The following is a 17,307-nucleotide window of genomic DNA, read 5'->3' as shown; positions in this document are numbered from 1 at the left end:
TTTGGAGCGGGTTCATCGTGTGCAGTCCACTCGGATGACTATCGATTGAACTTCGGAGTGAAATGATGGAGCCATGTTTCATCCATTGTCACATATCGACGCAAAAACACGGGTTTATTACCCTTGATCATCTTGAAACACTACTCCAAATCATCAACGCATAGTTGTTTTTGGTCAAAAGTGAGCTTGCGCTGTACCCACTTTGCACAAAGCTTTCTCCTACTCAAATATTCGTGAATGATACTTATGAAACTTATGGACCGACAGCTGCCAAATTTATATACTCATCTTTTGAGGCTTAGGACTAACTAAAAAATATACAAATTTATTTCTAGTAGCGCCATCTATGTGTCAGGCCGGCGACTTTTCTATTGACCTGTTACAAAAAATAAAGAGTTTCGCATTCTCTTGGGTTTGATCAATTTATTTACTCTAATATTAATGTGTACCCTTGAAATATGCTCTACTCTTGCACTAGCACCACACTAGACCAGCTCAAAAGGCTTATTGCTCTTTAATCGACTCGACTTGATTGTCAATATTGATCTAATCTCCTTTGTATTGAGACACAACCCCATATCTGTCATAACATAAGGGCTTAACAATTTATCGTTATATACCTTTTTGTATCTTGACAAGGCAGAATCCGGGGAGAAGTATTCGGTATTTAAAACCTGTCCTCATATTCAAATGAACGTGTTCAAGTTTCCTGAAAATCTGACGTGGTTTCAATAACCGATACAACTTCTGTTATAACCAAAACCACCCACCATCCCATAATTTATGAAAACGATGACTAAATCGATCCAATTGCAAATGCCACAAGCCGTATAATCCAGATCTGGTGTTCGGTGATGAATAATCAAGCGAAAGTGAGAGGGAGGAGAGACAAGATGTATCACTCTTGAAGGAAAATATTTTCATATCAGAATGCGAGAGAACGAATTCAAATTGTTAATAAAATGATCTGCAAAATACAGTGACTCTTCGTGGGATGAAAATCGTGTGAAAAAGGCGGTACAGAGAGAGGGTCAAAGGGAGATACATCTGGCGAATAACCTGGTTGTTGACTTGTACTTTGATTTTTGTGTTGTGTGATATATAATAAATACCATGAGGGATTTCATCAAATTATTATAATAGGTTGCAATAATAATACTTATTCATCTATTTTCGTAAATCACGAAAACAATAATAAAAGGCCGTTTCAGGAATTTGTTAATATTCACAGATTAAGTCGCTATTATTGAGACAAAAGGTTAAGAATTAACACCGACGCATAGAAAACACATATTCAATTAATCAGTGCATAGTATATTTTATTTTAACTTACTTAGTAAAATAATTGAGTCTATATATTATAGTACCGTAGTTTAACACAAAATGACACATACGGAGTTTAGTGAACTTGATTTTTTAGGATTGTTGGGAAATATATTATGAGTATTTGATAATATGCAATGAATATATTTAAGGTTGTAACTGATGTAAAAATACTAATTTCTCTGTATCAACAGAAATCGTTGTTATACTGAAATATGCACAATAATAATTTATTAATTGTAATATTTAAGTTTTCAAATTAATTTCTCAGCCATTATCTCTATGGTGAGTTATCTACAGTGTTTAAGGAGGTATACCAGTCTAGAAATTTGAAAAATAGATTGTAATCTTTTGGTAATATACGCTCCTCACGAGGATTTTTAAGAATTTAAACTATATTTTCGGAGATATAGTTATTTAAGTGACAGGGCATCTAAAAACTAAGCTTTAATCCCCTTAGTATCCATTTTCTAGGAGCAAGGATTATGCTTTGAAAATATGAAATAAATTATTGGGCTGGAATAGCCCCTAAAATCCTATAATTGACGATTGGTGAGAGCCTTATACCTTATAGAAATGAATTTCCACCATCACAAAAAGCTATCATCGAATTTGGATGAATCAATCGGCAAATGATGGCCTTCATGACAACGATCTTTGAACATTGTTTTCGCGGACGTTTTGTTTCCTAGTAATCAGTGTTTAATTAGAATGGTTGCAACACTCTTACTTTAGCTACCTATTAGTGGCAATTTTTAACCCGGAACTACACCAAACGTTTTAATTAGAATCTGTAATTATCTGCATCAAATTGTTTTTCATCATGTTATTCACGAGTTCAATCGTGATGTTCGCATTTAGAATATTGAATATATCATATTAATATATATATATATATATATATATATATATATATATATATATATATATATATATGTATATATACATATATATATATATATATATATATATATATATATACATATATATATATATATATATATGTATGTATATATATATATATATATATATATATATATATATATATGTATGTATATATATATATATATATATATATATATATATATATATATATATATATGTATATATATATATATATATATATACATACATATATATATATATATATATATATATATATAGGTATATATATATATATATATATATATATATATATATGTATATATATATATATATATATATATATATATATATATATATATATATATATATATATATATATTAAAAAGTAGAATAAAATTAAAAAGATTGCTCAAAGACCTACTAACTGTATAATAAAACAATCTTGATGGAGTTAATTGTTAATTGACCTTACCTCTATAAAATCAATCTAAACCTATTGGCCGAGTTTGTCATAGCATGCAAACAAAAATTGAGTTTGGTTTGTCTTTGTTTTGTCAAACGTAATTTTTGATAGAAATATATTTCTGAATTATATGAATACTTAGACGAAATAGATTTCTTTAAATAATTTAATGCCTTAGAAATAACCCAACCATCGTTTGGTGACACTTTAATAAACTTTACTCTTTTTAATTGCCTTGTTATGGATTCTCATATAAATTTTACTTTTTTGACAATATTTTCACCACCTATTTGTTTATAACTATATGAAAAAAGGTTCATTTTCTGTTAAAAAATAATATATAGTCTATGCAATAAAAAAGCAAATGCACGTTTAACTTTGATTATGTTTGTTTGTATGTTTGTTTGTATTCATTCAATTTTAATTTGCAACTCTTTACCAAATTCATTATATTTAGACATAGTTGACCCTGCGAAAGTAAAAGTGCAGCTCGTTGTTTATCATTCTCGTCATTCGACGACATTAAAATTGAACAAGATTCATTGAAGTTTGGTACGTTTGAAGCTTTTTATGATTCTGATTCAAAATTATTTTATACATACATACGTTATCTAAATATGCTACGTCAAAACGCCGCAATGTTGCCGCATCAACTCTGAGTTTTAGTTCAGTTAGGCTTTGATATACAACAAAATTCTAATCTAAATGAAATAATTGAACAAAAATGTTATCAAATATAGTTTATTTTAACATTATAGTACATCTAAAAACTACAGTTAATTATACAGCCACGATACTTTATAGGTTAGAGTTATATCGTCTTATCCCTGTTGCTTTCGAGAATTTTGCATACGTCTGACAATCAGACGACTTTGACAAGCTCATTCGTTTACGTGATCGAACTGATCATACAGAATTTTGCCTTTTAACTAGATTAAAATAAGATGGAAAATATTGTCTGATTCTGAAACGAATTTACAAATTACGGCAGGCAATACATTAAATATCTTAATGACGTATGTACAACAACAACTTTGAATAGACTATACTTTTAAATTTGAGCGTATTTCATCATTAATTCATAACAGTGTATCATCAAAGGGTGAGAGGTGAAAGTTACCAAAATCAGATAAAAATATGATTGTAGCCAAGCTAGTTGGTAAAATTTCAATGGAGGCTATATCGGTTGAAACCCAAGCTAAGTTAAACAGTGGCATTTTGAACTATTAGATTTATTGACTCATAAAGATGTATATAACATGCAGCTAGCAAACCAGTTGAATTCTACAGTTACAAAGCATAAAACTGGCCCTACAAGTGTTGCAGCATGGGTAAATGTGATAAAGATACAGGATGTGCGTTGTTATACGAGCCAGATTCTTATTTTCTGGATACCTACCCTACGTTAAAGGATGAACATTTTGTGTTAATCATAATGAATGGCAGACAATATGTAATGTTAAAATAATATAGCCATGATTGTACATGTGTATATTCTACGCACGGACTTAATGCTAATTGATTTGAATTACATTCCTTGCTTTTATGAAATGAATTGAAAGAAGGGTTTCTGTTTTTGCATATTGAACAGATCTGATGAAGATATTTTTTATTGCCATGAAATTTATATTATTATGTAATTTTACAGATAGATGGATACTTGTTTTTTATATATTGATAAATAAATTATATTTGTTACCTTACATGTTGCTTTATGTTTTGCTTTATGCTTTTTTCTTTTACAAATTAAATATGTTCATAAAAAGTTAAATAACTTAGTCATAATATAGAAACTTTAAATAATAAACAGAAAACTTAGTTAAATTTGAACTTGAGTTTCAAGTGAGACTTTAGGTAAATTTGTGAATTCAGATATTCAAGAACCATAAATTCGGTTTGTTATTGTAATGTTTATATATTAATAAATTATACATATTGTTTTATTTTCTCTTTTTTCATTATTATATTCATTTATTCATAAATAATTCATACTATTTGCAAGAACTGGCAACGTTGCAAATTTAAATCCTTGTATTAAGTGCCATCTTCACGCCAGCCCATACCCTTCTCATCCATCGCCTTATATAACAAAACTGAATCGTTCCTAGAAGTGTTAATTGAAAATTAACAATAAAGCACCTTTCGATTGTGCGTTACTTAATAATAAAATTTAAAATTTGTGAATTCGAGATAATTCATACTATTTATACTATGTTCTTCAAATGTACGTATAATTTGCATGAACTGGCAATGTTGCAAATTTTAAATTTATTAAAATTTATAAAAAGATATTAATTGAAAATCAATATTAAAGCACCTTTCGATTGTGTGTTACTATTTAATAAAATTTAAAATTTATGAATTCAAAGTAATTCATACTATTTATATTATGTTCTTTAAAGGTACGTAAAATTTGTAATAACTGGCAACGTTGCAAATTTAAATCCTTGTGTTAAGTGCCATCTCCACGCCAGCCCAGACACTTCCCATCCATCGTGTTATATAACAAAACCGAATCGGTCCTAGAAATGTTAATTGAAAATTAATATTAAAGCACCTTTCGATTGTGTGTTACTTTTTAATAAAAATTAAGATCGTCAAACGGAAATATAAAAATGAAACGTAATATAATATTCCCTTTGCTGTCTGTTTTCGCTGATCCGGGACTGTTTAGATACTGGATGTAATATACCCCGTGGTCCTGAATAATTTTGCACGTTTTTTTTTTTGAAAATACGCTTTGATTTAAACGTTTGTTTCGTACCTGATGACGTATCTTCTTTAATAACTCCGTAATATCCATTATAACAGCAAATAGTGGAATATACCAATTGTAATCTAGTAAACTGACAGTAATAAGCTATATTCTATCCTAATTTGCTACGGTTTTAAAATTACTAATTCTACGATAAACAGTTTGGGATTTACATCTATGTTACTGTTTTTAATGTGTACTGAATTTTGCTTAAAACTTCACAGAACAAAGCCACAACAAAAGACCACAAGTTCAATTAGTTTTACTTTTTTAAATCTTTTGATTAAGCCATTATCTAAAAGCTGGAGAACCTCAACATTGATGTGCTGGTTGTGTTTCTTCGTTCATGTCTTTGGGCGTAGTCCTTGATAACATTATCGACAGTCTCTAACTTCAGGTCCTTATGGAGATTATCGTTACGAACCATAGTTGCCTTGTTTTAGCATCTTTACATAATATTTCTTATATATATATATATATATATATATATATATATATATATATATAAAATGGAGTGGAAATAGAGAATGGAGGGTAACCACGTGGTTTCTATAATAAAACTACCAGATTCTACTATGGTTTATTTGACAAGCTAGCTTAGAACCTCATTCAATTAGCCCTGCAATTAGGACTCTTCCTTCTTCCTCAGGCCACACTCGTACCAAGTTTGCCCTGATTTGGCAAAGATAACATACAACACGATACCATACGATAACATACAAGTAAAAGATATAGTGATAAAAATTACTGTTAACAAATGATACAGGATGAATAAAATAATTAAAAATTAACTAGAAAAAACTGCTCTTTTTGTTTATTTTTTCTTACATGTGTTTGACCTCTTTATATATTTTTATTTGTGGAAAATTTAGATCTCACGAGATTACTGTGACAATCGTTGGAGATAAATCAATCAATCAATGACCGTTGTATAAACATAAAACGCAGTAAAGTAGTTTTGCAATGTGACAAGGGTTGATCATTTGCAAAATGGTTAAAAAGTTATAGAGATATGTTAGCTGATGACCTCTCCCATTATTCCAGTTCCCAAAAAATGTAGATCTTCTAGGTATTATATATTCTGAGAGAACAACACTTAGTAGAAGCAACCAATCACTTTTAAATAACTATAAAAAAAGCGATAATATACAATCAAATCATACAATAGTAAATATCATTGTTAAAATTGATAAAAGATCGGTAAAACAATTAAAAATTAACGAGAAAAATGTTCTCTCTGGTTTTTTTGGTACATGTGGTTGACCTCAGAACAATTCTGTAACAATTGCTTAACATAAATCAATCACATTTTTGTAACTAACAAACATTCTAATAAAAACATTTTGAGTTCAATGTTAAAGGAAAAACGATCATTATATAAACAAAAACGTGGCAAATTGTGTTATATGTAAAATATTTAAAAAATTATAAGGAAATATTTGCTGATGATTCACCAGCACTATTCAAGACCAAAGGCATTCAACAAGTCATTGTACCTTCTAATTATCACTTGTTATATTGGATGTTGAAGTATCTTATTTCTTATTCGATTTTTAAATATATTTTGTACATTTTGTTAAAAAATAGTATATTTGTATACTAGTTTATATTGTTTGAATTCTGATTATTCTTTCAATAAAAGAAAATATTTGTTCAGAAAAATGTGTACAATACACATTAATCAAAATATTTTCCATCATATTCTACATATATTTCCTATTTTTCTGACCACAAGTTGGTTTAGCAACGATTCAATCATCCATCCATCTTCAGTACTTCGAAACCGTATACGCGCCAGTGGTAATCAGAAGACGCTATGTCTGGTGAGTTCGTTGAGTGAGGTAGATTTTACCATTCGAATTGCAACAGTGTATCCTTTCCAAACTTTTTTTTTGTTCTAACCTAAAACCAGTCGCTGGCATGCATGACACATACCCGGAGTACATGTCACATACTGGAGTGACAAGTTGGATCGGATTATGTAGGACTGACTCTGAGCTTACCAATACACTAAGCCGAAACCGGTTCACAGCTGAGCCCTGTAGGTCACTACTGCTACGGCATTAAATTTGGGGACATGGCACCCGTCAACCGGGCAGCCGTAATTTTGCACGAGAACCCGGCGAAAGAGCAGCTAGTGAAACTAACTGTTCACGATCTTGAATTTACACACAACTGAGTGCTGTCGTATGGGGGCAAAAGTTATTACTGCAGCTATGGGTAAGGTCGTTGCAGCCTGGAAAAAGGTGAGATTAGCAGTGACGCGGTGCTAAGCTCCCAGCATGTTGATCAGCTCGCGAACAAACATGTTTTCAGAAGAACTTGAGCTGAGTTTTTGTTTCTAGAATATTTTTGGAGTGTTAGTTTCTCTGTGAATTTAATTATTTCTTACAAACCATGAAGCGTTTAAGATCCTCCTGAGAAGCTTATCTTGAAAAACTTGGTTGGGTGTAACAATCTTGAAGAAGACATAGGTCCGCAGAGGAGTTCGGACCGCTAAAATAAGCATTTGATTGAAATGGAAAGTCTGCTAGAAGAGCACATCAGGGGAGATAGCAGATTTGCTATCCCCGAACCTTTCTGGATGTGGGAATGCCAACTAAATAATCGGTCGAAGTAGAGACCTAGATAAGTGGCATTATCCAGTCATGGAAAAAGATAACCTGGGTTTTCAGGGGGTTGATTTACATTCTCCAGAATTTTAACCACTTGACCACATGATCGAGCTGCTTCTGTAAACGTTCTTGAATTGTATCATCGAACCTGAAGGTCGTAAAGAAAGTAGTGTCGTCAGCGTAAAACGCGACGTCAATGTGGGCTTCTGGTCTAACCCACAATATCTTGCGCTTGGGATTGTCATAGTAAATCCAATTTTCATCGCCTGTTCTGTTTAATGTCTGACAAGGTAGATTATTACATTGATATTTCATATTTTTGCCAGCATATACTGCTAATCAAAATATATACAATCCTTTACAAGCTAATTATTTGAGAAAAATTAATTTCTTATTATAAAAATTCATACGCTTGTACCCCATGACTGCTATTTATGGTTACAATACCCTTCGGATTGTTGCAATATCCATATTATTATTCAGATTTAGTTCTTATTAACATCTGACCTGAAATCAGACCTGCAAAATAAAAAAAAATTGTAACTTTATATCCTTCGGATAACGACAAAAATGATAAAAATAAAGTTGCAAATACATTTATTCATTTTTCGCAAAGAACAAGTTAAACATTATTATTGTATATAGCTGATAACGCCGAGCGCTGAAGTATAGAACAACAATTACTATATACTTTTAGGCTGTGTAGTTTTTCTTTCGCATTAGACGAGAAACCCTCGAAAAATTCACTTGACTATCTCGCTCCCTTAGCCTTTGAAGGTCCATTTATATTTTTACGACCTCAATTACAAAACGTTAATTATAAGTTACTAGCTTTTTTCCGCTAAAAGGGTTATTTTAAAGGATTCTTTCGCGGATGTTGTTGCTCGCTCTAGTTGAGGGATCTTTATTCTGTAAACTTCCACTGGCGAAAAGTTATTTAATCCATCGTATTGGACGCTTTTTTTTCTCGGATGATGTCTTTAATGTATTATTTTTAGTGCGTTCGTTCGTACGACTCTCGTTTTATTCATCATTTCGTCGTCCCCGTGACGTATCAAGTATCTGAAGACATCGGTCTTGTCATTAAAGTGGTTTCATTTACTTCTGTTTGTAGCCCTACAAATTTTGTTCAATAATAACGATGAAACTTTGGCTTTTTTAACAGAGTCTGATAACTTTCACGTAATATATGTAAAAATATTTAGAAAACGTATAAGTTTAAGCGAGTACAATCATGTTTTTGCGTTACGAGCTGAGGAACGGAGCAATATGGCGTCTTTATAACAAGGCATGGATTCAATTACCCGAAAATTAAATTGACTAGGGTATTTAATTAATAATATGATGAGTTAATACCTGTACCAGCAGATTATATCAATTAGCTTCATATAATTCAGTGACAAATGCAAATATTGATGCTTTATTACTATTCCTATTGATTATATCTAGCTCTAGTTGAGGGATCTTTATTCTGTAAACTTCCACTGGCGAAAAGTTATTTAATCCATCGTATTGGACGCTTTTTTTCTCGGATGATGTCTTTAATGTATTATTTTTAGTGCGTTCGTTTGTACGGCTCTGGTTTTATTCATCATTTCTTCGTCCCCGTGACGTATCAAGTATCTGAAGACATCAGTCTTGTCATTAAAGTGGTTTCATTTACTTCTGTTTGTAGCCCTACAAATTTTGTTCAATAATAACGATGAAACTTTGGCGTTTTTAACGGAGTCTGGTAACTTTCACGTAATATATGTAAAAATATTTAGAAAACGTATAAGTTTAAGCGAGTACAATCATGTTTTTGCGATACGAGCTGAGGAACGGAGCAATATGGCGTCTTTATAACAAGATATGGATTCAATTACCCGAAGATTAAATTGACTAGGGTAGTTAAAATAATATGATAATTAATACCTGTACCAGCAGATTATATCAATTAGCTTCATATAATTTAGTGATAAATGCAAATATTGATGCTTTGTTACTATTCCTATTGATTATATCTAGCTCCAGTTGAGGGATCTTTATTCTGTAAACTTCCACTGGCGAAAAGTTATTTAATCCATCGTATTGGACGCTTTTTTTTCTCGGATGATGTCTTTAATGTATTATTTTTAGTGCGTTCGTTTGTACGGCTCTGGTTTTATTCATCATTTCTTCGTCCCCGTGACGTATCAAGTATCTGAAGACATCAGCCTTGTCATTAAAGTGGTTTCATTTACTTTTGTTTGTAGCCCTACAAATTTTGTTCAATAATAACGATGAAACTTTGGCGTTTTTAACGGAGTCTGGTAACTTTCACGTAATATATGTAAAAATATTTAGAAAACGTATAAGTTTAAGCGAGTACAATCATGTTTTTTCGATACGAGCTGAGGAGCGGAGCAGTATGGCGTCTTTATAACAAGACATGGATTCAATTACCCGAAGATTAAATTGACTAGGGTAGTTAATTAATAATATGATGAGTTAATACCTGTACCAGCAGATTATATCAATTAGCTTCATATAATTCAGTGATAAATGCAAATATTGATGCTTTTTTACTATTCCTATTGATTATATTTTTATAAATGAGTGACTAAAAGAGATAATTTGTAACAGAACTTTGTTCTTTCATAATAATATATATATATTTTAACAATTTAAATAATAATAATAGAACTGGATATGACTATTTTATAGTTAAGTTTTAAGTTAAAGATATAGTTGGAAGAGTTATTTGATTGAAGGAAAAATGACCAGTGCATTTGCTTGACTTTGAGTCTAATTTACTTCAATTTTTGTCTCACATGATGTCTCCAGTTTAACCAACCATCGAGATATATTCCGAGGTATTCAGCTGATTCTGCTTGGATGGACAGATTTGGAGCTATTAAGCTGTATTTTCCAATCTCTAGTCTATTTCAAGATCTTGTTGACCACTACTTGTACTTTTTCTATAGCCTTAGACAGTGATACATTTTTTGCCGCTATAACTGTGTCGTGAGCAAATGTTTCAAGTACTGTTTCTTTTGTTGTTGAGATATAAGCAGTATAGAGCAGATATAGATATGGTCCCAAGACACTACCTGGTGGACTTCGAACACAAGTGACGACGTAAAATATATTATTAAAGTCTTTTATAAACGGAAAGCTTCCGGATCAGATGACATGCAAGATTTTTGGCTAGAGAAATTTCGCTACTTATAGCAGAGGAAAGTTAGAACGTTATTGATCGTGTTAATAAAGTACTTAATCAACATATTAAGAAACTAAGAACTTAATTCCTCAAAAAATCCAAAACAATAACATAATATAATAATCAATCAAATATTAATCAACCTGAGAGCTTTACCACTTGAACAAAAGCAAATTGAACAAAATCTACCGATGAAGTGAATGTTACTCACTCTGCATAGAAGAAAATGTTTATGGTATGCATATGACTGACGCCTAACCTGGAAGAAGCACGTACCCGCTGATATATACTTTAAAAATAGTTAATGGTAATTTATTTTTACTCAAATATAGCCATAATTCAACGGTTCCCTAACAAATGTTATAACAAAAAGTGTCTCTAACGATATGATACAGCGTGATAACCCTCTGGAGCCCATAACGTGTCTAATTCAAAGAGGTAGTATTAAGTACTTCGAAAGAGTGTGACTGCATCCCAATATGCAAACCAAGCTGCTGAAAGTAAGTGATGACAGTGAAGTTCGTCGACTAAAACCTTTAGTACCATCCGATCTGATATAGAACAAAATTTAGAATTGTCTACTTTACACAGGAGATTATTTACTGAAGTGATATCTTACATGTTCAAAATAACAGTGAATTCACGTCATCACGATGTTGATTGTACTGTCTATCACGGATTGTAAATAAGATAAAATCAAACGTCTGCAAAATTCTTCAAAAAATTAATGATAATCAGATAGTCAGTGTCAGAAATAATATATGCATTAGATGGGTTATAATTAAGTTGATGCTTCAACATTGCAACATTTTGACGTCATAAATTTAGATGACGTGGGTTCACTGTTTTATTCAACGATCATTAGTTTGTGAACTATAGGATTTTGAGTAAAGCAACTTTTGTTATTGTGAAAAAAATGGATAAAAAGAAATTTCGCGTATTGATAAAATATTGCCTTTTAAAGGGAAAAAATTCAGTTGAAGCAAAAACTTGGCTTGATGTGGAGTTCTCGGACACTGCCTCAGGAAAATCAACCATCAAGGATTGGTATGCTAAGTTTAGACGTGGTGAAATGAGCACCGAACACGGTGGACGCAGTGGACCCCCATAAGAAGTTGTTACCGACGAAAACATTTAAAAAATCCACAAAATGATTTTGAATGACCGTACATTGAAACTGAATGAAACAGCAGACACTCTAAAGATATCAACTGAACGTGTACATCATATCATTCACAAATATTTAGGTATGAGAAAGCTTTGTGCAAAGTGGGTGTCGCGCGAGCTCACTTTTGAACAAAAACAACGTCGACTTGATTGTTCAGAGCAGTTTGTGAAGATGATCAAGCGTAATAAACCCGAGTGTTTGCGTCGATATGTGACAATAGATGAAACATGGCTCCATCATTTTACTCCAAAGTCCAATCGACAGTCATCTGAGTGGACTGCAAACGATGAACTCGCCCCAAAGCGTGGGAAAACGCAATAGTCAGCTGAAAAGGTTATGGTGTCTGTATTTTGGGATGCCCATGGAATAATTTTCATTGACTACCTCAAAAAATGGAAGAACCATCAACAGCGACTATTACATAGCGTTATTGGATCGTTTGAAGGACAAAATCGCCGAAAAAACGCCGCATTTGAAGAAAAAGGAAGTGCTGCTTCACCAAGACAACTCCCCGTGTCCATGAATTGGGCTTCGAATTGCTTCCCCCGTATTCTTCAGATCTGGCCCCCAGCGACTATTTCCTGTTCTCAGATATCAAAAGAATGAAGAGGTGATCGCCGAAAGTGAGGCCTATTTTTAGAAAAGGACAAATCTTACTACAAAAATGGTATCGAAAAGTTGGAGGGTCGCTATAATCAGTGTATCACCCTTGAAGGGAATTATGTTGAATAAAAAAAAATAATTTTGCTAAAAAATGTGTTTTACTAAGGTAAGCCGGGGACTTTTCAATTGACCTGTTACACTCTGGATAGCGTTGTTCAACGCGCGCGCCTATTAACCACCCCTGTCCGACTTGCATCCCCTATAAAAGAGAGTGGTAGGTGACGGAGGGACAATTCGTCGCTGAAGACGAACCGTAACAGCATCTTCTGGTTCGGTGCACGACGCTGACGCAGGTGTCGTCACGACGATGAAGTTTCCAAGTTCCAACGTGGTGGTGTTTCTCGCTTTCTGTTTAATATGGGAGGTAGTCGGAGGCTTCAGCGATGGTACAAGTAAGTTTTAACAATTTTTTAAACACTTTTGAACTATAAACTTTTAAGAAATGACTCCTAGAATGATTTTTACCTTTAAATTTATTTAACAATATAATTACCAACTCTTTTTGGTGGTATTTTAAAGGTATTAACATCAAGGATAGTATAATTTTTGACAAAGGAATCAAATTTGTAGTTTTATTCACTAAAAATATCGTCCAAAACAAAGATAAGTAATATTCGCATGGGAAACTGTCTGGACTATTTTATTTATTTATTTTCTATATATTCCAAATTTCTTATGTTTAAATTTATTCAACAACATAATTACCAACATTTTTATCAATATTTTAACATTAAGTATTAACAACAAAGGATGGTATAGTTTGAACTTGAAAAATAACTTAATTTGTATATATATTCGATAAAAATTCCGTTAAAAACAAAGACCAGTAATAATCTTATGGAGAATTATCTGGACTATATAGAGGATGTGGTGATACAAGCAAATTTTAACCATTTTTAACACTTGAACTCGGAAAAGTTAACTCTATATAAATATGTACTTTTTTATTATATATCCAAAGAAGGATTTCACATTTCTTACGTTTAATTTTTTCCGTTCTTACGTTTAATAATATACTTACCAACATTTGGACTATAAGCAGCAAACGATGTTTTCTATTCGTTCCACTTTTACTTTTCTGGTAAGTTCCTGAAAAGATATGTAGTGAGGTGCTATTCAGAATAACAAGACTTTTTACTAAAAACATTATTATTCCTAATTATTGTTAATAACCCTGGTCAACAGTGGTTTTATTTTTTACGTCAAAATGGCTAAGAATACTTTTAAAGCAACAATTCACGAAACTTAATGGCTTGGGAATATTTTTTATTTTATCTCCATTTTTATATTATGTTAAAGTATAAAAAGTATCAAAATATCAAATTTTTACAAAAATTATTCATGTGACAGTTCCGTCTGCTCTGATACCTTCCTTCCATGACTTTTAGAACTTCGCAGAAGTTTTCTTCCTGTTTTTCATTGTAATTTTCCAAATTCTCAATCTAAGTCTCAATCTATCCAGACGACTGCGGAGAAAACATCAATATCATCAATCAATAACATCTTTTGTCAAATGTCTTTATAATTTGCTGGTTTTTAATTACCATATTCTACATTTTCTCAGTATATGTTCTACCATTAACACAAAACCTCTCCAATCTTCACTTAAATGTAAGATTCTAGCATATTGCTTAACACTTTTTGAATTTCAAAATCTATTTCAAGCGAAACAGTCTTCTTTGGAATTATTTTTTTTATTATTTAATTAATATGTTGTTACTAGTCGTTTCCGTCTAACCTACAATTTGTCTTTATAATAACTTAAATCTAGGTATATAAGTAGGAGGACGTATCGGCCCTATCTATCACTACACAACACTACACAAGATCAGATGGCTTGATTCTTTTAAGTCTGTGTCCTGTTCTGATGGTATCCAAAAGCTGTAATATTTCAATATTCTCATGAGAATCGAGTCTTTCGTCATGACCAATTTGATTGACCTCTTGATTTCTTGACTGACTGTGGGTATCTGAAGGTCTTGATTAGTATATCGATATCTGTAGGTAATCAGTCCTATAGTATTTGAGTGCGCCTACAATACCTCTCAGGACTTTGTTCTGAAAAATTTGTATTTTATTTATGTTACTCTTTACAGATCATCCCCATAACTGACCTCCCTATGTCCATATAGGTTTCAGTATTTGCTTATATAATAGCAATTTATTATGTACTGATAATTGCGATTTTCTTCCAATTAGCCAGTACATTTTCCTATATTTCAATTCCAGTTCTTTGCTTTTCTTCTTTATATGTTGCTTCCAGCGAAGTTTTGCATCTAGATTCATTCCGAGATGTTTAGCGTTGTTGCTATATGGAATGATAGTATTATTTAATGTTATTGGTGCTTGTACGGGCTGTTTATAGGTGAACTGCACATGTATAGATTTACTTTCATTAATTCTTATTTTCCAAACTTGTGTCCAATTATTTATATTGTCATTTGCCTGTTGCAATTTTCGTGAGGCTTCTTCGCTATTGTCTCCGACAACTATAATCGCAGTATCATCAGCAAATGTAGCCATTGTAATATTCTCCATTTGTGGTATATCACAAGTGTAGAGTAGATATCTCATTGGTCCCAGTACACTTCCTTGTGGTACACCTGTTTTAGCTTCTTTTATTGTAGAGTACGCTTCTTCTTGTTTGACTAAACATTCTAGTTGTAATGTATAATTTTAATAGTTCGGTGTGATGTTTTGGTAGCATTCTCTGTAGTTTATGAACAAGGCCTTTATGCCAAACTTTATCGAAGGCTTGTGCTACATCTAAGAATATAGCTGAGCATACTTTTTTACTTTTGTAGGCTTTTTTAATAACATCTGTTATTCTGTGAACCTGGTCAATTGTTGAGTGCTTGTTAATAAATCCAAACTGGTGTGTTGGTATTAGGTTTTTTCTCTCTATGATTGGTATTATTCTTTTCTACAGGAGTTTTTCAAAAACCTTAGATATTACTGGCAGCAATGATATGGTCTATAGGCTTTTATTCCGTTTGGTGACTTCCCAGGTTTTGGGATCATTATAATTTCCGCCATCTTCCAAATTCCTGGGACATGTTTTAATCTAAATGCTGTATTGATCAAGTTGGTGAGTTTTATAATTCCCTTTTTTGGTAGTTTTTGCAGTAAATCTCTTGTTATTAAATCGTAGCTGGTGATTTCCTGGGGTTAATGTCATTTTTAATAACTTTGGTTAGCTCCTTCGGCGTGACTAATTTTCAGCTTCTATGGCCGACAAATTATGTTTCGTTTGGTTTGAAAGTTTTTTATAGATATTCAGCAAATGCTTCTGCTTTTTGGTGATTCTTTGGAATAGTAGAGAATCAGTGAATTATCTATTTTCCTATAAATCATTACCTTGACATTTGTTTTACATAGATTTCATTGCAGTATTCTTCGAATCAATAGTTCTACATTATCACTGGGTAAATTCAAACCTTTGAGCTTAATTTGGTTTACAAATGTGTCTTAGATACATTATCTGGATCAAAATTACGTATTGTCTGACAAATTCTTAGTTACTCTGTATTTCCAGAAAATATTGAGTTGATTGCCCTGAAATAAATAAATCGTCAATATGGAGTTGTTTTATTATTGAAAACATATCTCCTTTAGATATTTCCTTAAAATCAATTGATTGTGTTAAATAAAAACGCAGAAATTTGATTCGTTATCTCAGTTCATTTAATCTGCGGACCAAATGACATTTTATTAAACTCCTATCTTGTAACAATTATTCAAATAAGCTAGATAACACTGATTTTTTTGATTTTGGTATAAACTCTACGCAAATATAACAAACTAGGAAATATGAATGGGAAAAGGTGTTTCTTTAGTTTTGAATAGTGTAATTTACTTTAGTCACAAACAGTTGGCATGCTTTTCCCATTAACCACACCTTTCAAAGTCATATTCTGGATTATATCATGGTTATAGCATTGACATATTCCCAACAAAGAATTTAAAATTATAAGACACATGGTTTTGTTTCCTCCGATAACAGTATAGTAACTATTTGCACGACATTTTAATAAAGTTTACCGCTTACAGATATTTTCTTACTCAAGACAGTTTAATGTAAACCAATCTCCGATTAACAATTTTAACCGAGAAAAACGTCTTTTATTGGAAAGATTGTTCGTTATTAGGAAGAACCACTATCCGGCTCGTCTTCTTGCTCTTCACGGACACTTTTTAATCTATAGAACCAATTTTGTTGTCGTTTATAAATCATCTTCTATCTGTCTTTAAATA

General features: G+C 31.9%; 1 protein-coding gene across 4 annotated transcripts in view; it reads left to right on the top strand.

Annotated features, from left to right (window-relative positions):
• The window catches only part of LOC143205244 (uncharacterized), a 95,742-nt gene that overhangs the window by 54,921 nt on the left and 23,514 nt on the right, over window positions 1-17,307 (top strand). For 3 of the 4 annotated variants that reach the window (XM_076418418.1, XM_076418419.1, XM_076418415.1), the window contains exon 1: window positions 13,223-13,445. The exons of the other annotated variant lie outside the window; for it this stretch is intronic. In XM_076418418.1, coding sequence (XP_076274533.1) covers window positions 13,361-13,445 — 85 coding nt within the window. In that variant the 5' untranslated portion in view covers window positions 13,223-13,360. Of the gene's footprint in view, window positions 1-13,222; window positions 13,446-17,307 lie in introns of those variants that run through there. 4 annotated transcript variants of the gene reach the window in all.

The sequence above is a fragment of the Rhynchophorus ferrugineus genome, unplaced genomic scaffold (assembly GCF_030347505.1).
Source record: "Rhynchophorus ferrugineus isolate W39M unplaced genomic scaffold, kcgeb_rfMv2 rfM11, whole genome shotgun sequence".
NCBI classification, from domain to species: Eukaryota; Metazoa; Arthropoda; class Insecta; order Coleoptera; family Curculionidae; genus Rhynchophorus; species Rhynchophorus ferrugineus.
The sequence above is the reverse complement of the archived record's forward strand: the minus strand, read 5'-3'. Positions and strand labels throughout refer to the sequence as shown.